This window comes from Vipera ursinii (assembly GCF_947247035.1).
Source record: "Vipera ursinii genome assembly, chromosome: 3".
Lineage (NCBI taxonomy): Eukaryota > Metazoa > Chordata > Lepidosauria > Squamata > Viperidae > Vipera > Vipera ursinii.
In genome coordinates, this window is record NC_139516.1 from 143,437,615 (window position 1) to 143,464,914 (window position 27,300).

A 27,300-nucleotide genomic window follows, 5' to 3' on the forward strand; every position below is an offset into this window, starting at 1 on the left:
TAGTTTATGCCAATGAAGTGTTCGTAGCGTCTCTCATTTTGTCTTATTTCCAAGTTCATTCATTTTCTCCTGAGAGTGATTGAGTTATTATTGCTGTATGTTAACATCTGATGTATTCTGAGCCAAGTTTGTTAAGCACTTGGCTGGGCAAATATGTTTTAATGATATTGCTACTGTATGGGTTTTGAAAAGTAAATGGAGGGATTCCAATTTCTACAAAAAATTCAAATATTGGAAGCATTTAAAATGTATGACTCTTATTTTATTTAAAGACCCTCTACTTTCTCTCTTGATTATTTGAGGCTTGGAACATATTTCTCTGGTAAGTAGAGTGACTTTTTCTTTTCTGAAGACAAGAAATACACAGTGATGTGGTCCACACGGTAAAATGTTACAAAGGTTTAAAACAAAGCAAAAAACTAAGTTTGACCAGTGGCTAAAGCTTCCTGGGTGAGAAATAATGAAGGAGGATAGTTGATGTCCTATTTTAGATTTCTTAAAGCATTTGATTATCTATTGTTGATGAGAGATTACTATATTGTATAATTCTTATGAGTGGTATTCCTAGAAGTTACAAAGGATATCTTTGTCATAGAGGCTTGTAGTTAGAGTTGAAAAGCAAATTTTTGATGCATATCCAGAAGTTTGGGATAGTAACTATTGTCCTCCTATCCTCTTTGGATCTTGATCTGTCATGATCAAAAGCATGTCTTTAGTGTATTATCATGATGCACTTCATGGGCCTATAGCATTCCACTTAAAATCTGCATGGCTACTGTCTCTTACAGATTAGGCACTGCATTTTTCCAGGAAGCTTCCTCCTTTACTTAGTTAATGATTAGTTTGGGTGTAGCCGATGCTTTAAAAGGGTTAGAGACGAAACAATATGTCGCTACCCTTAAGTTATATTATTAGTTTTAAACATGCATTTACCAGTTTACAATGCATTACAAACATAAGCCTATTGGCTAGCTTATGTTGGGAACAGCTGTTCTTTATGTTGTTGCTTTTCTCCTTCATTAAGCACTTTTCTTTTCCTAACAAGGCATGGGGGATAGGGTCTTTTATTTCTCCCTAGGCCATTTTTCAGTAGACTGATTTGACAGTCAGAGTAAAGGCTGTGGGGCGGGAACAGGATGGGAGACATGAACCAGAGAGAAGGCAATTGCTGGGAGAGGAAAGAAGAGAAAGGAGAATGAAGGAGGTGGTGTATCTTCGTCCAGAGTGGTGCTTGGATTGCTTCCCCCCCCCCGCCACTTTCTTTTTTATTGTTATTGTTTTATTTATTGCTATTGGACCAGCTTCTGCCAACCTAGCAGTTCGAAAGCATGTAAAAATGCAAGTAGAAAAATAGGGACCACTCCGGTGGGAAGGTAACAGCGTTCTGTGCGCCTTTGGCGTCTAGTCATGCCGGCCACATGACCACGGAGATATCCTCGGACAAGCGCTGGCTCTTCAGCTTTGAAACGGAGATGAGCACCGGCCCCTAGAGTCGGAAACGACTAGCACGCATGTGCGGGGGAACCTTTACCTTTACCTATAATTGGCTTATCTGTTACTTTTCTGAGGACCAGGATAATATGGTAAAAAAAAATCAGTACAATAAATTGTACAATGTATGATGAGGAGACTCATTCCATATTTCAAAACCATGGTATTGCTTGGATTGTATTGAGTTTATGTTAACACTGGGTTGGTCTCCTCGTTGGACTAAGACTTATTCTTGGCAGTTTCTCAAAGGACAAGAAATGTATTTATTTGGATCATAGCTCACTTTTCTGTGAAGAAGCTTAATGTGGCATATGTTCACACCACATGATGGCTAGAAAAAAGAGCCAGAACTGGATGAATGTAAGAATACTTCTCGATAATGATAGACTATTATCAGACTCTTCTCTTTATATGTTTTGCTTTTATCCCCATGGTTATTATTAATATTTTCTTTACGAAAAACCCCAGGTGATGGAACCCATAGTTCTTCACTATTAAATGATTACCTGCAGCCTTCTTTTTCTGTTGCAGCTTTTCCAATAAGCCTTGGAAACAGATGTGGCTGCTTTAATGAATTACAGACAGGATATTCTAATTTGAAGGACAACTGGTATTTTTTTTTACTTATTTTGTTTTGCTCTAGAGTGAATTAATGGGAACGGAACTGAATACTTATGCCTCAGAGAAATTTCTCTTAAGTCACCTGCTAGAGCATTCCACTTAATGCAATTATACATGCATGAAGAAGTTAATATAAACTGGGTGGATAAAAAGAGGTACTACTAAACTAAACTGAGCTCAGCTGAGCACCTATTTCTGATGACTAGTCAGTATTTATATTGCTACTGGTACCTGTAACAATGTACCTCTCAATAGTTGAGAAGATGAACTGGAATATTCAACTCATAACTGGCACTTTTGCTTCCTTTCAGCATTTTCTCGAAATAAACAACTAGAAAACTTTGACTTGTTCAGCATGGTAGTCTTATGTTGTTAAATGTCTTCTGTGGTAGATTCTGTTTCATGAGTAAATATCTGATATTTGCACTAATATAATGCATCAACTCTAGGATACATTTCCACACTGAAACAGAATTATAGCCTTCAATACACAGGGAGGCTATTAAAAACCCAGTATTGGCTGCCAATTTGTTTTTCTCCCTAATGCTTCTGGCATATTATAGAGCACTCTGATTTTCTGTTGTTCTTTGAACTTCTACAATCTCTATTTTCTTTTGTGTAAAATTAGATCACTAAAGCAAAGAGGAAGAGCTAAAAAAATAAATCTACAAGAAGAAAGGAGCAGAATGTATTCCTGTGCATGTTTCTCTCCCCCCCCACCCCCCTATTTCTCTCCCTTTATTTTTCCTGGTCTATTTCTAATAAATCATTTTACTTCAATGTATTATCATCTCAAGTTGAATGCCGCTAAACATGTGCACATTTCTTAATTAAGCAAATAAATTAGTTTTCCCTGAAAATATTAGGGTGAATGGCACAGCGATTTATTTAATTTCAGTGCAGTTTCTTAATGGGAAATGTGCCGCAGAGAGAGAGAGAGAGAGAGAGTATAGCAATACCACTTAGACTTATATACCGCTTCACAGTGCTATACAGCATTTTAAGTGGTTTACAGAGTCAGCCTATTGCCCCCAACAATCTGGGTCATTTTACCAACCCCAGAAGGATGGAAGACTGAGTCAACCTTGAGCTCATCAAGATCAAACTCCTGGCAGTGGGCAAGATTAGCCTGCAACACTGCACTTTAACCACTAAACCACAATGGCTAGGAGACATACAAAGCATGTAATTAGAATTTCATATTTCTTTAGAAATATTCTCATATTTTGGAAACTTAATAATGATATTGATTCCCTCTCTTCCCACTTAAGAGAAGCTTTTGTTTTTGGAAGTGAAAAGGAGTATAACATTTTTAGCTCAGCAAATACAGCTATGTGATGGTGCTGGTGCTGGTGATAGTAATATGATATCAAGCTGGTATCATCTCTTAGCAACCATGTAGATATTCTCCAGAATGGTCTCTCCCCAAGCTGGTCCCTCATGTCTTCCAATAGTGCACCGTTTGCTACTATAATCAAACAATTTTGCTATTAGCTATCGTCTTCACTTTCATCTATCCCAGCATTACAGACTTCTACAGCTGAAAATCCAGTACTTCATGTAATGTGTCTAACCCAGGGGTAGGCAACCTCGGCTCTTTTATGACTCATGGACTTCAACTCCCAATTCTGGGAGTTGAAGTCCATGAGTCATAAAGAGCCGAGGTTGCCTACCCCTGGTCTAACCCAATCAATAGTAAATACAGTGACAATAAATAAAGGAGAATATTTGTAACTCAGAATTGAAATGATGAGTCATCTTGCTAGTCTAGGACTAGCAATAGCACTTAGACTTACATACCACTTCACAGTGCTTTACAGCCCTCTCTAGGTCGTTTACAGAGTCAGCATATTGCCTCCAACAATCTGGGTCCTCATTTTAGCAACCTTGGAAGGATGGAGGGATGAGTCAACTTTGAGCTGGTGAGGATTGAACTCCTGGCAATGGACAGAGTTAGCCTGCAATAACTGCATTCTAACCATTGCACCAGAACAACTTTAATAGCACTGATGATGTTACCTAATTTGGGTATTGAAATGTCTGCAAGAAAACAACCAAGCTCAAAGAACATCAAGGACCCCACAGTGACAGTCTGGGATTTGATTAGACAACTTATATCAACATGTATGAAATTACATCCAATGTAGAGAAAGTTCCAGGCTGCAAAACATAATAAACTTCAATGTTTTTATTTCCTGCTGACAAAGCTGCAACAGAGTAAGGAATATTGTAGATAAGTCAAAAATAAAGTCTCCCTCAAGTCAAGCTTGACTTCTGGTGATAATATAGAGATGTCCATGAAGTTTTATTGGCAAGTAAATAAATGGTTTGCCACTGTCCTCTAGAATCTTTTTCAGCTTCCTAATAGACTCAATTACCCCTGGATTTCCAGTAAGCTCCTATCTAAGTACTTAACATTTCCATCTCTATTTAGCTCTTTTCAAGATGCACCAGGTTCTGCTAAGTATTGCCACCTGCTGTGATATGTTGTCAGGAATTTGCTTTAAATCCTGGCACCAGAAGGAATTATGTTCCCAAAGTAATTGGACTAGCAGTTGTAGAAGTCAAATTTTAAATAGTTGACTTTTAAACAATGGAGTTATTTGTTCCAATGTATCACATGTTTTTTTTAAAATATAACTTTGAAAGACTGTATATCTAAACCCCTCCATCTCTTATTAAATATAATACTCTTATTAAATATAATTACTCTCTCCACAAGAGGGGGCTACTGGAAACACAAAGAGTGATAGCATATTGCAGACTAAAAACACTCGTTTTAGGTGATGCCAATCATTTGTAAACTTTGGGTAAGCTTTGCCAAGGGGATGTGATATAATTATTCTGATAACTTTTGACTGATAACATAAGACATCTAAAATTAATAGACCAGATAATGTATTGATCAGCTATTATTTCCATTAGTGCGACATAATTGAGTAAATTAAAAAAATCTCAATGCAGAAAGTGGCAGAAATTCAATAATAGAGATAAGTCAGTAGAGGGAGAAGGAAGGTGGGGAATGGAATTCTTTTAAGGAAAATCCAGATAAGTAGGAAATCATAGGAATTGGATACTTTTCTCAGCCAGATGCATTTTCCCTTTCCTTCTTACTATTGTCAATTACTGAAATAGAAACATGCTGCTGTTGTATTAAATGGTGTTTGCTACCTTTTCCAGAGGGAGAGGGAGAGAGAAAATGTGAAAGGGCATGTATTTATTTATTTATTAATGGGACTTATATCCCGCCCTATCTGCCGAGGGACTCAGGGCGGCTAACAACAACAAAAATTAAAGGTCTCTGTACAGTAAATTAAAATTTAAAATTGAAATAAATTAAAGATTAGAGTTAAAATTGTAAACATAATTAAAATCCCTGTCAGTCCAGGTGGTTCCACAGGGCTGGCGCTCCCAAAGAGCAGGCTCTTCCCCTGGGGGTCGCAAGCCGACATTGTCTAGCCGACGGTACCCTGAGGAGGCCTTCTCTGTGTGAGCGTACTGGGCGATGGGAATTCGTTCCGGGCAGCAGATGGTCCTGCAAGTATCCCGGGCCTAAGCCATGTAGGGCTTTAAAGGTAAGAACCAGGACCTTAAATCTCACCCGGAGGGCAACCGGTAGCCAATGCAGCTCACGCAGGAGGGGTGTAATATGGGAGTATCGGGGTGCTCCCATCACTACCCGTGCAGCTGCACTCTGCACCAGTTGAAGCCTCCGGGTGGTCCTCAAGGGCAGCCCCATGTAGAGAGCATTGCAGTAGTCTATACGGGAGGTAACGTAATGTAATTCCACCAATAAACTTTTCTTGGCATTTTCTGAATTAGATTGCATGACTGCTTCATGAATTGGCGATTGCAAACAGGCTTTAGCTTTTGAGCAAGTCGTTCTCCTTTCATCTGAAACCATACCTTGAACCAAGTTACAGATTTGATTTCAATGGAAGGTTATGATGGTTTGTAGCAACTGTAGTTGGGCCAATCTTAATATAACAATGCACCATGCTACTGAGTTTGTTCATCATCCCGTAGATGTCACATGTTTGTCACATGACTGTTGCCCAAGCGATCACTAGAGAGCACTAATTCTGCTTGATGGCCAATGGGGAATTCTATTTTGTACGTATAATCTTGGATTGAGGTTTTCTTTCTTCTTTTCCAGTTTTATATTAGTTGGGTAGCTTTTCACCTCATGGCACTTCAGGTTTGTGTTTGAGAAGCAGCAAAAGCTGATAGAGTAATACAGGTGGAGATCACTTTGATGTCATAAGATTATTGTTTCTTTTATCTTTGTATTGCTAAAGTTTCAACACAATACACAGTATCTTGGGCACTCAAGATATTGATGATACTTGTAATGCACGAGTGTCAAACCCTCAACGTCATGTGACATGTCGCGACGTATCGCGACTTTTTTCCCAATGCCGGCAATGGGGTGGATGCGGTTTTGGCGTGACACATCCGGTCCATGGGCTGGCAGTTTGACACCCCTGTTGTAATGGAATAAAGGAGGTTCTCTTTTCATTGTTGAATTCCTTTTGAGATAAACCAGTATACACAGAATTTAAACACTTAGTGTCAGCATCTCTTTTCTTCTGAACATAAAAAAGGGAAGACCCGGAAGCTGCCCTCTGGGTGAGATTCAAGGTACTGGAGATTACCTATAAAGCCCTACATGGCATGGGTCCGGATTATCTTAGGGAGCACCTGCTGCCAGCATCAACTTCCCATCGTCCTGTGCGCTCCCATAGAGAGGCCCTCCTTAGGGTGCCGCCGGTTAGGGAGTGCCGGCGGGTGATCCCCAGAGGGAGGGCATTCTCTGTGGGCGCGCCTGCCCTTTGGAATGATTTACCTGTGGAACTCCAGATGGCCCCCGATCTGCGTTCATTTCTCCGGGACCTGAAAACCTGGCTTTTTGATTTATCAGGCCTGGACTGAAGGGGTTTTAGCTTTTTAAACATTGTTTTAATTGCTGGGCTTAATTAATTTAATTTATTTTAATTTTATACTATCTTTATATTGTATTTTATGCTGCCCTGTAAACCACCCTGAGTCCTTCGGGAATAGGGCGGTATAGAAATCTAATTAAAAAATAAATAAATAAATAAATAAATAAATAAATAAATAAATATAAGACACTTAACTACCTGGGAGTGAGGAATAATTCCAATAGCTTTTAGGCCTTTGCTCTTGGGCACAGCTAAATGACTGCAGTAAACATTTCTAATGCATTTTAAGGCATATAGAAGTGGAAAATTATCTCAGCCAAATTAGGAGTTTACAGCATGAAAAATCAGTCAGGATTGAATTTTATCAGTTTGCCTTGACAGGTAATCAACTAAGGCAGGGGTCTGCAACCCCCCCCCCCCAGGTCCGTGGACCAGTACCGGGCCACGACATGCCAGCCAGCAGTCTGCACAAACAAGCAAAGTGTCAGAATCCATTTATTTATTTTATTAGATTTATATACCGCCCTTTCCCGAAGGACTCAGGGCGGTTTACAGGGTATTTAAAAACCAAAGCAATACAAAATACAAAAGTTAAAAAAAAAATAAAAAAGATTAAATTATCCCTAAAAATAAAAACCCCATTTAAAAATTCTCAGCCTGGGCCAGAGAGCTCAAAGAGCCAGGTCTTCAGGTCCCGGCGGAATGAACGAAGGTCAGGGGCAGTCCTAAGCTCCACAGGCAGTTGGTTCCAGAGGGCAGGCGCACCCACATTTATATCATATTCATAATTGTATGTTTAAAACATTATTCCATGGATCCTGCCATCTCCCGAGGAGGAGGGAACGAATGTGTATTGAGCCTGTATTAGGCATTTCAAGGGAAAAGAGAAGCCTTTTGAACTGGGGGAACAAGAGGGGGGGTTAGGGTAGGAGCATCTGGCTTGTGTCACGGAAGAGAGCAATAAACATAAAAGGTCCTAAGTTCCTTTTTCCCACGAGAGGGATGATATGAGGTAAATGATGGGGGACTGACCAAATGGGGTTAAGGGGGGGGGTTGAACTGGGAACTCTTTATAAGGGTTTAGTTTGTACAACAATATTAAGTCCTGTCTTGTATTCCTACAACCAAGCATGTCATAGTAAAGATTTCTTTTGGACTAAGATTTGGCTCCAAGAGTTTTGTCTTCCTAAGACGTGGTTTGGGGTGGGTCCTGACACAAAGCCCCATCCGTAGGATGCAGGCAGCACACAAAACCATGCACCCTCTGGTCCGCAGAAAAACCTCTCTCCATAGAACCGGTCCCTGGTGCCTAAAAGGTTGGGGACCTCTGAACTAAGGTATACTGAACTCTGGAAGTAAATATTATTAACATATTGTGAGTTAATAATTAAAACGACGGATTACAACTTTTGAAAGATGGCTCATGCCCTTTCTGAAAGCCTTTTAGCTACTGGAATTTGCTGACTGAATTCATATAATATAAACAATCTCTATATTTGATGGGCTCTGGATTGAAAGATTCAGTGATTACATTGAAAAGTGATGTAGCTTCATGTCCAAAGTAATTTGTGTTGTTTTCTTCCTAAACTAAAAGTTCCGGCTGTAAGCAGCAGAAGGTATTCTATTATTAACAAAGCAACTTGAATACTTGCTCATTCAATGACAGTGGAGGGCCAGGTGTGATGTTACAGTGTTTTTATTTTTGGTCTGTCTCAAACAGTGATTATAATGGTAGGAAATATTCTTCTTCCTCCACAAGTTGTGCATGATTGTCATTGTTAATCCATCAGCTAGGAGGCTGTTCTGCATTAGTTTCGGACTGAGTAGATTGATTTAATTATGGATTCTTCCTCATTTAAAGGAAAATTGACATATTACATGTGTTAGATTCGTCAGCCAAATATTAGAAAACAGTAAATGTAGGTATGTTGAGTTAGTAGAGGTGAATGATTGGCGCCCTTAAGGAGAATTAATAATAATAATAAGAAGAAGAAGGAGGAGGAGGAGGAGGAGGAGGAGGAGGAGGAGGAGGAAGAGACCTTGGAGGTCATCTAGTCCAACCCCCTGCTCAGGCAGGAAACCCTATACCATTTCAGGCAAATGGCTGTCCAGTCTCTTCTTAAAAACCTCCAGTGTTGGAGCATTCACCACCTCTGGAGGCAGGCTATTTCATTGATTAAATAATTAAATGGCTTTATAAAGCTAAAATTGTTGCTTCATCTTGAGAAATAATTGTAGATCCCTACAAAACTCTAAACAATAATATGTATATAGACGTCACTGCTATTTCTTATTATCTGAAATAAATATACATGATCTTATGAAAAGAAAAAATATATCCCCATTGTGCCAAAGTGGTGATTATATCAAATTATGTATAAATATTAAAATTGCTTTTGGTTACTATCTTTGCAATAGCACCAGTACAGATAGCCCTTGACTTACAACAGTTCATTTAGTGACTGTTCAAAGTTACAACAGCATCGGAAAAAGTGACATGACCATTTTTCACAGTTACTTTCAGTGCAAAAACCTTCTTTAAGGTAAACAATGCCTCGAAGTTCTTTCGAAGAGTTTCATCTGTCGGAACCGTGACAGTTATGACCTTTGAAGCGTTCCCATAATCATGTGATCAAAATTCAGTTGCTTGACAACCGGTTCATACTTATGAACGTTGCTCTGTCCCAAGGTCATGCGATCCCCTTTTGCAGCCTTCTGAGAAGCAAAGTTAATGGGGAAGCCAGATTCACTTAACAACCAGGTTACTAACTTATCAACCGCAGTGATTCTGTTAACAACTGTGGAAGGAAAGGTTGTAAAATGGGGCAAAACTCACTTAACAAATGCCTCACTTAACAAACGTCTCACTTAACCACAGAAATTTTGGGCTCAATTGTGATCATACAGGACTACCTGTACCTTTGGCAACTATCCTCTGGAGCGTTCGCCTAGTGCACCTGTGGTACATCGGATGTCTATATGAGCCCACTCAAGACTGCAAACCTTGGAATGGCTGTCCTCTCTTTGGTCACCTTACATAATGGAATGTGTGAATGGCCAAAGTCAATAGGGAAGCCAGATTCACTTAACAATAATGCTGTTACTCATTTAACAACTGCGGCAAGAATTTGGGGCAAAGCTTACTTAACAACCATCTCTCTTAGCAAGAGAAATTTGGGGCTCAGTGCAGTCATACGTCGAGGACTACCTGTACCCCAATTCCTAGATGTGGGCATATCAGGGGGGAGGACCCTTGATTGGGGAAAGCTACCGTCAACCTTACAAGATACTGCAGGCAAGAAGCACAGCCAGAGGAGCTAATTGTACTTTATTGCAAGGTAACATTAACAGAATCTTACAAGTCTGAAAGTACATCTCTCCCCTGCCTCTTTTTTTCAGGCCGAGGAACTAGGAGAGGTTCTTTCTTGGTTGTTTGCCCTCCCACATTCCTGCTGTAGGCGAAGTTGCTTTTTACTTGATTTAATTTAATTTAATTTAATAATTTAATTTGTATACCGCCCTTCTCCCGAAGGACTCAGGGCGGTGAACAGGGCAATACATAATAAAAAACAGAATACAAAAATTAAAAAGCCATTAAACAATTATGCCCATAAAATTAATACATATTAAAATTAAAACTATTTATAAAAACCCAACCCCATCCCGTCAGACCAGGCCAGCTTGTTCGAAAAAGAAGGTTTTGAGATCGCGCCGGAAGGAGCGAAGGACAGGGGCCATCCGGAGCTCGACCGGTAAGCGGTTCCAAAGGTCTGGCGCGCCCACAGAGAACGCTCTCCCCCTGGAGGCCACCAATCGGCATTCTTTAATCGGCGGCACCCTGAGGAGGCCCTCTCTGTGGGAGCGCACTGGACGGAGGGAAGTTGACGCCGGCCGCAGGTGTTGCCGTAGGAACTTGATGGTTCCCTAGGCTGCGTCTCTTCTCCCTGTCTCCCAAGGTCATTCCCACATACCGCTACAGATACAGATATTTTGGTGAAGGCCTGTTGCTTAGTATGTAAACTGAGCTGGAAAGCTCTAATTAAAATCTCAACTTAGAAATATATTTGCTTAAGTGACCCGAGGCAAGCATTGATGCTTAGGTCAGTTTCTGCAGATTGGGAAAACATTGACTCGATTTCTTAAAAAAGGAACTTTCTAGAGTGTTACTGAAGTTCAGATAACATATTGGATATATCTAAAGCAAAAAAGGAAAAAAAATGGGAATCTCCTTCATAGACTTTATTTGTAAGGATTATCACAACCATGTATGTGAAATGCTTTGAACAAACAGGGCTAATTGCTCCTAATTGTCTTTTATATTAATAAACAGTTGTTCAGCAATGTCAGTGATGGAGAAAATTGTTGCTTGTTTGAACAAGGACACCGTACATCAGATAAGCAAGGGATGCATACCATGGAAGCAGCAAAGGTTGTGGAATACAATTTGAAAATGACACTCACAAATCTTGTGGCTCATCTCTTTGGCGATGGTACGTACCTCACAAATCAATCAAATGGCCTCTGCTAAGGGTGCAGTGTATTTATCAGAATCATGCACTCTATCAGCTAGTAACAATAGATATCAGCTAATTACTGTAAGCAATAACTTGTAGCAATTGCTGCAGAATCTTTAGGAACACTAATCTCAAATTTACACATTCGTGATGTCTCCAGATTATATGTTCATAGAAGCAGAATGTCAATTAACACATAGTAGCAGTAGGTTCATCCAGGTATGTACCACATTATGCTGACGGTCCTTGTTTAGCAACTGCGTCATTTAGTGACTGTTAGCAACTGTTCGCAACCTTTGCAGGTCTGAAAAGCAAAGGAAAACTAAAATAAGATCATAAACACAGTTGCAGTTTCACTTAATGACTGCTTGCTTAATGACCAAGTTGCCATCCTAAATTGTGGTCATTAAATAAGGATTACCTGTAATAATATCATTATATTCAGCTAAGTATTTAAGAAGAGCTATGAGCAGCAGTCCTTTCTCATAACAAAATACTGCTTTCTACAGTTCAATGATATTATGCTGGTTTTAATGCATGAAGATTTATGACCATACCCATTTGAATCCAGTAAGCATAAATGCACATATTGTTATATTTTTGATGTATTGTTTTATATTCCAGATTAACTTGTAGTTGAGGACATACATATTCAATTCTGAAGTGTAAATTTAAAAAAAACATTAATAACATGTACTAAAGTTGCAATACCATATAACTAGCTAGTGTGGTCTGATGCCTTTGTTGAGAGCAATATATCTCTGAGTGTCAGAAAAATCATTTTGGAATTATGGGAGCTGCAGTCCTCACATCAGAAGGGGGCACTTGAACAAAGAAAATGTACTAGAAAGCCAAGCATGATGAATTTAAGCCAGCAAAACTATTCTTAAAGTATATTTAAAAATATAACATATAAATAAATAATTTCTATGAACATTAGAATTCATGCAAGATATTGGCAAGATTTGAAATTGTTGGGGTATATTTTTATCATAGATCTAGCAAAGAACATTTTAATTTAAACTCCTACACAAGAAAGTGTTAGCAACTTCTTTATTTTTCTTCTTGAGAATTTTTTGTTTGTGGTATATGCATACTTTTTGTTTCTTCTTTTCATAGTCAGCTCCAGTCTCAACTATTTTTTATTCATGTTACATAAACTGAAAATAAATGTCAGACTGAACACAGGGCACTTGATGATAAATATTTCCTTTGGTTCTGTGTCATAGGATTACCTATTTTTAGATTAATTGTCAGTTTATGTTCAAATTATACTTTAAAACCATATTTTCAGCAAAATATAAAAAGCCAAGATTCTCAGGATGTAGATATTGTTTCTTTGTTTTCAATTGCATACAGTGAATGCAATGCTGGTTACAGTATTTACCATTAGTTCAATATGGTTTTAAATATTTGACTTTTTCAGATGATGTTTCTAATGGCTTTTTAGGGCCATTATAAACTGGATGTATGCCATAGATTAGCATAGATACTCAGGTTTTAATACTTCATTTGGGCATGAAGCATGTTGTACACCAGTCACAATAATTTTGCTTAAGATAAAGTCAGAATAGAAGAAGGTTATGTGTGCCATTTTGAAATGAAACAAACCACATGGTTAAAAAGAAACTCTTCATCTGAAAAAAGAGCAGGACTCGAAAGAGAGAGACACTCAGCTTCATTTACCTCAAAAGGGAAAGAATAAGTTGTTCTGTTTTTCATACCTTCTATTTATCCAACTTTCTTTCTGTATATAGAAATTTCTTTGTGCCATTTGGTTGACAGAGCATGTTACAGATAACATGGAAACATATATCAGTGTTTATAGATAATTTTTATTTGTCACACCATTTTATGTAATATTCATACAGAGGCACAAGTTAGGAAAGAAGAGCTTGGAATTTAAAATGGACTACAAACAAATTTATTTGGTAAAAGAGATATTTTAGGTAATAATTTAAAAAATAGAGTGGATAAAAAAGCACTATTATCAACACTATCTCTCCACTACTGCTTGTCATTGCATTGATGCCTCTGTCAACAATACAGTACTGAATAACTGAGGCCATGGCTATCAAACATCAAAAAACATCTGCCAGGCTATCCCACCTCCTTTACATGAATTATTTGAAGCTGTGTGGAAATGGAATTGCTGCTCAATATTGTCTGTATATGCAGCCAAGATATTGCGGTGGAGTTTTGACTGGACAAATGTGCCACCCTCACTATTAATAGGAAAAATAGTGAAAACTGAAGGAATCAAGTTGCCCTATGGAAATAACATCAAGAATCTGTAGTGAAAAAAGACCACTATAAATACCTGGATATCTATCACATTGAAGTCAAGAAGAAGGTTAATAGTGAATACATCAGAAGAGAGAAGATCCTAAAGCCCAATCTCAGTGGTGAGCATACCATTGAGGTGATTAACATCTGAGCAATTCCAGCCATTAGATGTATAGCTTAAATAGTGGACTGGGTTCAAGCTGAAGTAGAAATCCTGGATAGGAAGACCAGAAAAATAATAACAATGAATCATGCCCTTCATCAACTCAGTAATGTTGACATCTCTATTTACCAAGGAGCATAGGTTGCAAGAAGAAGAAGAAGAAAAAGGACATTGGAAGATTATCTGAAGGACAGTATAGAAGAGCCATTGAAGCCAGTACACTATGAAGGCTTGCTGATTACCAAAGACACTAAATTTGCCTATAAGAAAGTTTAACATCTACATAAAATCACTGGGGGAGATCACCCCATCATGGGGTATACATCTGTGTCTGTGATGAGTTAAATGATTCTGTGACCTCTCATTGTGCCTAAAGGCTGTTGGATGGGGTGCAACAGGCTAAAACTGAACCCTGACAAGATGGCTCTTGGAGAGGGTTAGGATAGGAAGGCAGAGAAGGTCATTGGTCCCATCCATTAGGGATGTACATCTGGTGGGACTACAAAAAAGAGCATTCTCAGGGGTGGCCCTTTGCTATTGGACATCCATCCCCAGGAGGTATAATTAATCCTCACCTTGTGGCTTTTCCAAAAGGCTCAAAAGACATGTTTTGTCAGTGGACCTGAGGACTCTGAATGGAGACTGACGTTCAAGTGTTATGATATTTAACGTTGTGGATTTTAATGTAGGCTGCCCAGAGCCACCTGCATATGAACTGGGCAACCATACAGATACGTTTAATAAAAACAATTAACCATTATTATTATATAAACATCATCTATATCTCTGGGGAGATGTTAGTTATTTCCAGTTTACTGCTCATAACAAAATTACCTGTTTTGCCCATGTTCTTGGATTAAGCCATGTGGTTGCTGGAATTTAACAAGTAACTGATTAAAGGGTGCTTGAATTGCATAAAGGCTTTTTCCCATTAGAGAAGGCATAGCTCTTTCTCCTATCCCACCTCTTCCACACAATCCAAGATACATTATCTTACACACAAAGTATTGTCAATTATGTGGCTATTTACTTTTTATGGCTTGCAGGTATTGATGCCATTAAAAGGAAGGTAAACTTTTCTTAGGGTATACTGCAGAGCAATGTATCATTTAATCCCATCTTTTCTTTTTGGCTTATATTTTTTATTATAACTACTCCAGGACTCAAGATTAGATGGGTGGACTGCTATTTTCCATTTACTCATCCTTCCTTTGAGATGGAGATCTACTTTCAAGGAGAATGGATGGAGGTCTTGGGTTGTGGGGTCATGGAGCAGCAGCTAGTTAACTCAGGTATGAAAATTCCTTTTGCTTCGTTGACATCTCTTTAGCAAAGACTTCCAGTGCAATCAGTTTTCACAGCCCAGCATGCTGCCTTCATTTGCAGCATGCTCTTATATACACCTGCAGATCGGCATTAGTAACAGTGGTTGCTAACAACTTAGAGACAGAGAATAAACCTAGATTCTGAATGCCGAAGTTGCTACATTAATTGGTAAATTAAAAACTAACACTGAGGCTGAACTATTCACTAGTGGTAGTAAGTAATTTTTTCTCTTTATGATTGAATAATGTATGGATTATATTGTTTGCACACAAGTATGTAAATATACTTACATGTCCTAATAGAATAGTGTAGCTATAGGAAAACTACTGAATTCTAGCACACTATACTATAATTTGACTTAAGCTAAAAATTGGTTGCTAAAGATCTGCCTTCAAGACAGTGTTTTATTTAAAAATCTCAGATGTATAATACTACCATCACCAATAAGTGCTGACAGCATTAAGGTGTATAATTAAATCATAAAATGTAAGAAGAAATCCCATCAGTCATTGGTCCAAGCCTTTCTTCAGCAGAAGAATTGATTAATCACTCAGTTATTCCCCCCCCTCCCCCGCCTCAACAAATATTCAACTAATCTCTATTTGAAAAGATCCGGTGAAGGGGAGTCTGCTATTTTTCCAGATATACACTTGCATTATTTAATGTATCATCAGGCAATTTCACTCATCCTCAATCTCCTTGATTCTTGTCCAGCTTTTGATTTCAGTAGAGAACAAGTGTGTTCTGTCTTGTATGTGATAGCCTCTTAGATAGTATTTGACTTAAAACTACCCGTACACATTTTAAAATTATACATGCAAGGAAGTATTGTATTCAGTAAATGGCCAGATTCTCATAAACATTAAAAATAAATAGCTTTCAGTTGTTACTGAGCCAGCTGGCAGTTAAAAAATTATCTGTTGTCTTGATGAAAAAAACACTAACAACAAAACCCCTATGGTTATGAGAAAGGGGCAAAATATCTTTTTATTATTATATGTGTTAAAACTAGAAATTAAGTTTAATAATTACAAATGTATTAATAATGAAAAAATAATTGTTATTTTAAACGAATACATTTGGGATGCATTTGCCTTCAAGGGTAGCAGCGGATGGCCTGTTCTTGTCAAAATGCCATAACAGAATAGTTATGGTGGGATCTTGGAAATAAAATATAAAAATCTATCCCTGAAGGTAGTTTGCTCCTTGAACATTGCAGAATTTAGTGAGGTTTCCATATGCTTTGTTGTATTTAGTTTTGAGTATTTAATTGGGAACTTGAGGGAACTTTTCATTCTTTGCTTTCCCAAAGTTAGTGTCATTTTACCTCAAAACCCTCTTTCCTTGATTTTACTGACATTTTAGTGGAAGCATGTCTCCTGCTGAGGAATTGTTGGACAAAGGAAAAAGCAAAAAAAAATATTGATGTCACTCACAGCCACCTCATTCCTGTTTGTTTTTTCTCATTGGATTTTTGGATTGAATGCTTCTCATAATGTCTTGGAGAACATATGTTATCTCATGAACTTTACAATGAGCAATGCAGAGCAACACTATACTGTGATCTAGAAAGAATTGCAGAATAAAATATATTCTTGTTTGTTTTACATTCATAAATCCTAATATCCTTTGTGAAGAAAGTAACTTTTCCCACTGAGGAAAAAAATGTAACAAAAACACCATATGTAACAACCAGAGTAAATGTACAAAAATAAGTTTCAGTCTACTCAATGGGGCTTACTCCAAGGCATCTAGTAAGGGAGGTATGTATAGACGTGTATGCCACAAGTCAAGCCCAAGACACCCAAGAAATGGTCACGCTTCTATTTTTCCTCTAGTGATACTTTAGTTACATTTATGGTTTACTGAGTGAAAGAGTTTCAGAATGTGGGTTTTGGACCACGTTCTTCCTTGGAGGTCTTTTTATTCTTTATTAAGCTTGCAATAAATAGTTAGTGGTATTTGTTGCAGATTAATGTCATATCTTGAGTAGATGTTCTATAATATTTCTTATTATCATGGATTGTTTTGCTTAAAAAGAGTATTTGGATATATTCAATTAGTCAATTGTTCCATTGTGAGTAGTCATATAAATTAGGGATGATCAGAGCTATTGCTTTGGGAAATGATATCAGATATGGGTTATATCAACCCTTAGAATCTTCTCAATGTTTCAACTTTGTTTTAAAATGTTGATATGTACCATGCACACAGTATATAATAAGTAATAACTAATAGCTAAAAGGGAACATGATTAATATTAACTTGTTTTATTTACTGGATTGATGAATCCATCAGAATGCAGTTTTTTGAAGGCTGTATCAAACCTCAGAGTATGTTTCTTTGTGAAGAGATTTTTTTTTGTCCTTCACATCTAGCTTTGTACCTCTTGCAGATGGTGCCTTATGAGTTGTACAGAAGCTATCCAGCAGGTGAAGTATGTAGCATATCTTGTGTGCCAATCCAATATCAGATGTCTGTGGGGAAAAATGTAATTACTTCTCAATAACACTGCAGGAATTTGAAACAGAACATTATACTGCTGTGCTTGGGATTTAACAAGGATGATATAGCAGGCTTTGTTGAATTTGGAAGAGTTCATGTAGCTCAGTTCAGCTAGCTGGAGATTTGAATGTGTATTGAACCATTCCAATAATAAAATGGGCATATTTAGTTTTTCAGCTGACTAGGCTGGAAAGCCAGGAAAGGAAGCATCTGCTGTAACAGGCTAAATTTGATTCAGTCATGCCATTGAGACAGTGGCCCTTCACATCTTACTGATGATGTTGTATTCAGGAATAAGGACGCTGAGCTTATCGATCAGATGGTCGGCAGTTTGGCAGGCTGAATCCCGAGTGCCGCAAAGCAGAGTGAGCGCCTGTTACTCATCCCAGCTTCTGCCAACCTAACAGTTCGAAAGCATGTAAAAATGCAAGTAGAAAAATAGGGACCACTACAGTGGGAAGGTAACAGCGTTCCATGCGCCTTTGGCGTCTAGTCATGCCGGCCACATGACCACGGAGACATCCTTGGACAAGCGCTGGCTCTTCGGCTTTGAAACGGAGATGAGCACCGGCCCCTAGAGTTGGAAATGACTAGCACACATGTGCGGGGGAACCTTTACCTTTACCTTTAGACCCAAATTATTGGAGTAGCAATTGTTTAATATACCAGGGAGGACATGGGAGAGGGGACCATTAAAAAAAACACAGGTAATCTTTTAATCCTCAATTTGTGACCACAGTTTTGGTCATAGGTTGAGTTGTTCCTAATTTCAACAATAATTTTTACAACAGTTATTAAGCAAATCTTTTTGGCTGTAAAACGAATCACTGCAGTTGTTAAGTGATTCACATAGTCATTAAGTGAATCCAGCTTCCTCAATGGGTAGGTTTTTTTGGAGAAAATTGGCCCAAAAGATTGCAATTTGTGACTGTGACCACAGGATACTGCAACCTAATTGTAAATGCGAGCCAGTTGCTAGGTGCACAAATTACAATCATGTGACTGCTAAGACAATTGTAAGTGTGATTACAAATCATAAGTCACTTTCTCTAAGGCTGTCATAACTTTTAGCCATCATTAAATGAGCATTCGTAAGTTGAGGACTACCTATATATTCTAGTTATTTCTAATGGAGACTCCCTGATAAGGTGTATTCATTATTGCAGGGATCTTCAAACTTGGCGCTTTTATGACTTATGGACTTCAACTCCCAGAATTCCTCAGCCAGACATGCTGTCTGAGGAATTCTGGGAGTTGAAGTCCTCAAGTCATAAAAGGGCCAAGTTTGAAGACCCCTACATTATTGGATAACTGTGACAGTTTAGTAATCTCATCAACACTTTTAACAGATTAAAAGGTAAACAATCCATTCCAAAAAATGTTCATGTTTAATACATTTTAGAGAGTTAATTATTTTATGGTCTATGTGGAAATGAAATGTGTGAAATAATGATTACAGTAGCTGGGTTTCTGAAATTGTTGTTATGAATCCCAGGACAAAAAAAGTGATTTATAAATATCACTGCCATAACTATCTCTGCTTACAACTTCTAGTTCACTTGGCAAATATTTCTTCTTCTTTGGTTGACCATTGGCTTGATGTACAGTCATGCAAAAAAGCATTTGGGTAGAAGCAAAAGTTAGCAAATTACAGTTGTTTTCCCTCCTTAGTTCTGTGTTTAAATATATAACGTACCCGAAAGCTGAAAAATTATTACAGAAGCATGTAACACAAATCTTCTTTTTTAAAAAACCTATAGATAATCAGCATAGTACCATAGAATAATTCTGCTGAATTAGCTTTTGACCATCTGCTGCTTTTTGAAGTTTATAGTCTTCAGAGCAGCCCCAAATAGAGTGAATTACAGTTGCCCAAGGGTGACATGATGAGGGCATGAATTACTATACCCAGATTACCCAGTTTCAAGGAAGCCCTAATCTAGTGTGTCCCCTGAATCAGAGTTTTCCTGTTACTTGCTGTTCCAGATCATGAAGCTCCTCTTTCATTGTTTCTGTAAGGAATTTAGGCATTGCATTGAGAAGGTCTGAAATAACTGCTAAGGACTGACTTTGCAGAAAAGATGACACATTTTGGGGATTGAAGAAAACCTGAGAAAGAAATGTAATTCTACCTTGATTTTGTTTAATAAAACATCAGGCAGAGAGAAACACGGGGTTTCAAAATTCTGTTACCCATACCTTACAACAATTTATGTTTTATTCATTTGATTATTTATTACTACCTTTATTACTTTTATAAATAACTCAAGGCAGCAAACATCCAACACACCTTTCTCTTCCTGTTTTCCCAACAACAACCCTCTGAGCTCAGTTGGGCTGAGAGAGTGACTCACCCAATTTCACCTAGCTGGCTTTCTTGCCTAAGACGGGACATGAACTCACAGTTTCTTGCTTTCTAGTCTGGTGTTTGTATCACTAAACCAATCTGGGTCTCTTAATAAAATAAACAATTTAATAGTAAATTAGTATTGTTGGAATCTGCAGTGTTAATTTCTTGACTTGGCCTATACAATATCAGAAGGACCTTGGAGATCTTCTAGTCCAACCCTCTGCTTTGTCAGGAAACCCTGTACCATTTCAGACAAATGGCTGTCCGGTCTCTTCTTAAAAAACTTCCAGTGTTGGAGCATTCACAGCTTCTGGAGGCAGGTTGTTCCACTGATCAATTGTTCTCACTGTCAGGAAATTTCTCCTCAGTTCTAGGTTGCTTCTCTCCTTGATTAGTTTCCATCCATTGCTTCTTGTCCTGCCTTCAGGTCCTTTGGAGAATAGCTTGGCTCCCTCTTCTTAATGGCAGCCCCTGAGATATTGGAACACTGCTATCCTGTCAACCCTACTCCTTCTCTTTAAACTAGACAAACCCAATTCCAGCAACCGTTCTTGATATATTTTAGCCTCCAGTCCCCTATCTCAAAGGTCTGTCTAGTTTAGAGTCACATGATTTCTGAACAACAGCCACTCCATCATTCTGGAGTTCAGCTTGAGCCTAGTTCAGCCCATCTTGTCTCTGACAAACTACAGACCCTGAATATCTACGAGATTCTCAGTCATCTTAGCTCATGGTTGTCTCAAAGGTGCTTTTTTAAAAGGCAACTGGACTTTCTTTCTTTTTCCTTGAAGCGTTTCGCTTCTCATCCAGAAGACTTCATCAGTTTTGATAGGATGGTGGGGCGGATGGAAGGATCGTATTTCTCTGAATCAGAGTGCAAATGAGTGTGGAAACTTCTTGGAACAGTGCTGAAAGAACTATGTTGCAGACAGGACATAGATGGTGTCTTATCTCTCCCTCTTTGTTGAGGGAGGCTGCTCAATTTTAACACAGATGGCCTCTTTTACTCTTTCAAACCAGTGGGCCTCTCTATCCAGAATCTATCCAGATACTGAAACAGGATGTCCACTGCATCTTTTGTTTAGTCTAGATCAGGAGTCCCCAACCCCCGGTCCATGGACCAGTACCAGGCCACGGCATGCCAGCAACTGGTCTGCACAAACAAGCGAAGCCCCATTTACAGGATGCAGGCAGCACACAAAACCACTCACCCTCCGGTCCACAGAAAAGCCTCTCTCCACAGAACCAGTCCCTGGTCTAAAGTAGAGTTAAATAACAAGCTACCGTTAGCATGCTGATGGTAACAAAGCCTAAACTAGTGAATGTCCTGGGCCATCGAGGTACCATCGTAGGCAATCAACAACAATTCAGTTTCTGCTCCATGCTCAAACCTGTAATCAAATTGGCAAGGATCTGACATTAACTTATTGCGGTGTGTTTGTATATTCATTCGTGTTCCATCAGTTCACCTCAATAATAAAATAACTCAAGGAGTCTTTTCCAATCATACTAAACTCATTTCCCTTATCTACTATAATTACAATCTTGGACTTACGTCTAATTTCTCTCCATCTAATTTCTTCTTTTTGCCAGCCTTTTGCCCTTGCTCAGTTATAATCTGCCCACCTCTGTCACTTATAGCATACTTAGACTAGTGACAGTGCTAATTGTGAATGTTTATGGTCTCCCACTGTCCATTGCTCATAGTTACACCCACATACAGTGTGTTTGAAACATATGCATCATTTGATTTCTCCTTCTTATAATTTGTCTCTATGCCTATATTTAAGTTACAGATGCATTTTTTTCATGTTTACATTTGTTGAGCTTGCAAGTGCCTTAAAAGAAACATGTATTGTTTTAGGAAAGTCGGCATTTCTGATTGAAAACTTTCTGCCATATCCATTATGTGCATTCCAGTTTGTAGTCTTTGGAATAATTAATTTATCTTCATTCACAATCTGTGTGTTTGTGTAAGATGATCAAATATTGCCCTATTGTGTGACAATCCAATTACACGTGTTTCCCCGTTATTTATTAAAATGGACAGATTTCTGAAACCTATGGTTCTCCTGTGACAGTAACTGCTGGATTTTTTATGAAGCACACCTTTTACATCTCTTTACTTGACTAATGAACAAATTAGAATCTAGCACAAAACCAGGCTTCTGAATGTAGGATTAAAGGTTTATGCAAGATTAAAAAGTGGAAGCAGTTTAAAGAAAAATGTATGCAAAGTAAGGTAATGGGAAATCAAATCAAGTAGACTGGTTAATTTATAGAGTCCTAGAAATTGTAAAGCGGGATAATAATGTAGATAAAAATTATAAGCAGAGCATTAGGCAAATCCCTTATAAATACTGTAATTAAGCTGGTTGGGAATGAAAAAATAAACTAATAATGAACTGGCCCAGGTGGAGAGAAATGTGGGAAAAAGTTTCTCAAAATATTCAGAGAAATGCTGACTTAATTAAATGTCAATAATTACAATAATAGCAATAGCTCTTAGACTTATATATTGCTCTGTAGTGCTTTACAGCAGTCTCTGAGCAGTTTACAAATGTCAACATATTGTCCCCAACAATCTGGGCCCTCATTTTACAAGCCCAGAAAGATGAGAAAGCTCGAACGCTAGACTGTGAGCAGAGTTAGCCTGTAATACTGCATTCTAACCACTGTGCTACCAATCTTGGAAATTATAATAGGAATTTCAAGAATCTGAATTTATCCCTACAGTGTTAGGGATAAAATTGGAGTAGTTTTTGCTTCCCTAGTTTTGTTAACGTGTATGAGGCATCATAACATTATCCTTTTTAATGCTTTTCCATAATTCAACTATCTTTTTGATTCAGTTACATGCCTGTTTTTCCACATCATCACTTATTTTAATGTTCCCAAGTTATGTTTATTAAACTCATGATAAAATATTAAATTTAATATTTAATAGATTTAATATTTTAATATTATATTAAATTTAATATTATAGTAAGATCTGATTTCCTGAAGGTATGCATTTCACTCCATTCAAGTTTAGTTTTCCTTAATATTAAGGACTTTAGCAGTACACAGTGTAGGAAGAAAAGTCTTCTCATGGTTCCTCCAAGCGGGGAATAAACATGGCAACTGCTTTGGGAAGAAGGTTGTAGTTTATTGCAGAGGAAAGCCGGACAGAAAGATGGATCCAACAGAAAAAGAAGGACTGAGCACATGTGGGTAGTGGGTTTTTATACCCCCTGGACTCTATTGTCTGGAGTTATTTCCTGTTTCAAGCTTTGTATTTCCTTTGTCACGTATTCTGTCCTGAGCCTAGGTGTGCCCCTCTAGGATTCTTGCTGGTTGTACGTCCTATTATGTCCCCTGCTTCCCTGGGGCTGTGGCTAATGTTGACTCTAGAGATCTTTCTTCCTAATCCCAGTTTCCTGACAAGATTATCACATCTGCATTTCTATAGAGTTGGTTTCTGCTTGGGGGAGGGAGACTTAGGGCTATTAAGAAAAACTGGGCATGCTTTTCTGCCTCTTTAACTTCTTTTTAGGAAATGTATTTTCCTGCCCTTTTAATATTTCCTTCTCTGGGGAGCTGCCTTCCCACAACAGTCACTTTATCTCAATGTTTTAGCTACTTCATTGTCTGAGTTTACCATGCTGCTGGGGTATTAAGTCAAAAATAGTTAATCTACCTGTGCTTTCCTCTACCTCTGAAAGAAGAAGTGGTCAAAAAGACAGATAAGGAATTTCTGAGATTCAACATGCTTGGCAGAATTTGTCTCCCAATAGATATCCAGGTAATTTAAGTCTCCCATCATGATTACTTCATATCTCTTTAAAAGCCTGTGATTTCCATCTTCCATACTGAGCAGGTTATAACGGACACCGGTATGGCTTTTGTTCATTCTTGCACATATTTTAACAAAGATAGTTTATTTAGTATTGGCAGGTTAATTCATTTGGAAGGTATTATGGCAGGGGTGTCAAACTCAATTTCATTGAGGGCCGCATCAGCATTGTGGTTGCCCTCAGGGGGCCAGGTGGGTATGGCCAGGGTGGGCGTGGCCTACTGGGTGGGCGTGGCTAGAGTGCCTATGGCCTACTGGGTGGGCATGGCCAGCTCTACATCGTTCGCATCAAGGGTGCCTATGGGGGCCTGGGCAGGAGTGGGACAGATCTGAGGGTCTCTGGCAGAAGAAGGGTCTCTGGGCCAGGGCCAAGACAGTGGGGGCCGTTCCCTCACTGTTTCCAGGATGGCTTCGCGGGCTGCATGAAACCACTTCGCGGGCCGGATCTGGCCCCCGGGCCTTGTGTTTGACATGTCTGTATTATGGAAACATACAGTGTACGCCCGCCGTTTTTATTGCTTTTGTTCCTTTGAACAATTTGTTTCTTTCCATTGCTGTGTTCTGAGTCTCAGTTACACTTATTAAGTCATATTCTTTATCAAAGAATGGAAATTAATCTTGTTTATTGCCAATTCTCTGAGCATTAGCAAATAGACATAAAGTGTCACATTTCATTGGGAAGCCCCCAGCCTGCCAAGGAGAAGGGATCAAGCATGGAGCTAGCCCAGTGGTGGGATTCAAATATGTGAACAACCAGTTCTCTGTGTGGATGCTGCTTCCAGAAGTCCGTTCTGGACACAGGCAACAAAAAATTAGCTACCGGTTCTGCTGAAGTAGTGTGAACTGTCTGAATCCCACCACTGAGCTAGCCTGAAGTCATTGCACAACTGCAAAAGAGCTAGGACTCACACACACACACACACACACACACACACACACACACACAGACAAACATGTATCCCGTCCTGCAAATTCTTTGAAGTCTTAAGTAATTGTTCCTAGGAGTAGGAGATTCCTGTATTATAGGCACAACATAATAAAGTAGTTACCTTGAACCCTGTACACGTGGGGTCTGGTTGTTTGTGCCTGACAAATTCCTGAGATTTCCTCCAATAGTGTCAAAGACCACAGTGATAGTTGTAGCTGCTCTTAACAGTATCATTTGGATCCAAATAGATTAGTACAACAGATTTTATTTTCCTGGGCTCCAGGTTCACCGCAGACGGGGACTGCAGCCAAGAAATTAAAAGACACTTGCTCTTGGGGAGGAAAGCCATGGCAAATCTAGACAGCACACTAAAAAGCAGAGAAATCACCCTGCCAACAAAAGTGCATATAGTCAAGACTATGGTCTTCCCAGTTGCAATGTATGGCTGTGAAAGTTGTACCATAAGAAAGACTGAGCGCCAAAGAATTGAGGCCTTTGAACTATGGTGCCAGAGAAAACTCCTGCGAGTCCCTTGGACTGCAAGGCGATCAAACCGGTCAGTCCTAGAGGAGATCAACCCTGACTGCTCTTTAGAAGGCCAGATCCTGAAGTTGAAACTCAAATACTTTGGCCACCTAATGAGAAGGAAGGAGTCACTGGAGAAGAGCCTAATGCTGGGAAAGGTTGAGGGCAAGAGAAGAAGGGGACGACAGAGAATGAGGTGGTTGGATGGAGTCACTGAAGCAGTAGGTGTGAGCTTAACTGGACTCCAGAAGATGTTAGAGGACAGGAAGGCATTTCCCAGCATTAGGCTCATCTCCAGTGAGTCCTTCCTTTTCATTAGGTGGTCAAAGTATTTGAGTTTCAACTTCAGGATCTGGCCTTCTAAAGAGCAGTCAGGGTTGATCTCCTCTAGGACTGATCGGTTTGATCGCCTTGCAGTCCAAGGGACTCACAGGAGTCTTCTCCAGCACCATAGTTCTTTGGCACTCAGCCTTTCTTATGGTCCAATTTTCACAGCCGTACATTGCAACTGGGAAGACCATAGCCTTGACTATACACACTTTTGTTGGCAGGGTGATTTCTCTGCTTTTTAGTGTGCTGTCCAGATTTGCCCTGGCTTTCCTCCCCAGGAGCAAGCGTCTTTTAATTTCTTAGCTGCAGTCCCCATCTGCAGTGATATATATCTACCGTAGGTTTATAAGCCATTCTAATCATTCTGAGTCTCTTGCGTACTTAAATTCAGTTATAGAGTTTAATTTTCTTTAATTACAAAACAATAACAATAGCATCAATTAACCCAACTGCCAAATTGGGTTAAACAACTCATAGTCAAAAGCAAAAACATTCTTCCTGTAAGTGGGACTATATGCAGCACTACCAGAGGCTTGCTGGGGAAAAAAACCCATTGTAATTGGTTTTCAAAAATCCAAGAAAGTTGGGCCAATCTCAACTTTGGAAGAAAGGGTAGGGATTTAGGGGGACCCTTCCCTTCCAGATTTTTTCCTTACAAGGGAAGGAGACTGAGAGATGATGCAGTCCTGAACAAACCTGCATTCTGAATCTTGTAGTAATTTAAGTAACCCTTGACACCTCTTTGCACTCAAAAGCCAACTGAGGGCTCATGTTCTCAGAGTGGTGGTGTTACATGGGCAAAGGCCTCTAGGAATGAGATGGCCAGTCTCTAAATTTGATGTATAAATAACAAATAATATAAATAACCATCCATGTGTCAGAATCCATTTATATCACATTTCATAAATGTATAGGTAGAACAATGTGCTTATTCTGGGGATTCTGCCATCTCTCCGAAGGGGGGGGAGAGGATAGACTTTAGGCGATCTTCAAACAACAGGGAACATTTGAACTGGGGGAGGGAGGGGGAGAGACAGATCTGGATTGCATCTTCATTTACAACTGAAGAGGGAAGCAATAACCATAAAACCAAGGAGAGTTCCCTTTCCCATGGAAGGGCCTGACACCTAAGCAAATGATGAGAGCCTGACCAAATGGATGAGGGGAGGGGCTGAAATGGGAATGCTTTATATAGGATTGAAATGTAACTTTGTTAGATTCCGTCTTGTATTGCCACAATCGATTCCATCCTAGTAAACATTTTCCTTTTGGACTAAACTTGCATTCAAGAGTTCTTATTTCCTAAGATGTGGATTGAGGTGGGTCCTGACACCATGTCCCTAACTCCTCAAGCTGCTATATTCTGACCAGATAAAACTTTCGCATGGTTTTCTGGGTAGACCACATTGTAATTAGCCATGATGAACAAGGGTACTAGAGGACCAACAATGCCTAAATTTTTCCCATCTCATTTTTGGGTCAC

General features: G+C 39.0%; 2 protein-coding genes across 11 annotated transcripts in view; one reads left to right on the forward strand and one right to left on the reverse strand.

The window, feature by feature from the left end:
- Positions 1 to 27,300, reverse strand: part of F13A1 (coagulation factor XIII A chain) — a 564,207-nt gene that overhangs the window by 112,831 nt on the left and 424,076 nt on the right. The gene's annotated exons all lie outside the window — the stretch shown is intronic.
- FARS2 (phenylalanyl-tRNA synthetase 2, mitochondrial) overlaps positions 1 to 27,300 on the forward strand; it is a 201,949-nt gene that overhangs the window by 57,356 nt on the left and 117,293 nt on the right. For all 10 annotated transcript variants that reach the window (XR_014492157.1, XM_083359940.1, XM_083359948.1 and 7 more), the window contains 2 exons: positions 11,386 to 11,545; positions 15,179 to 15,310. Coding sequence is in view for 9 of the 10 variants with exons in the window: in XM_083359940.1 (XP_083216066.1) it covers positions 11,386 to 11,545; positions 15,179 to 15,310 (292 nt within the window). In the remaining variant the exon portion in view is untranslated. The remainder of the gene's footprint in view (positions 1 to 11,385; positions 11,546 to 15,178; positions 15,311 to 27,300) is intronic.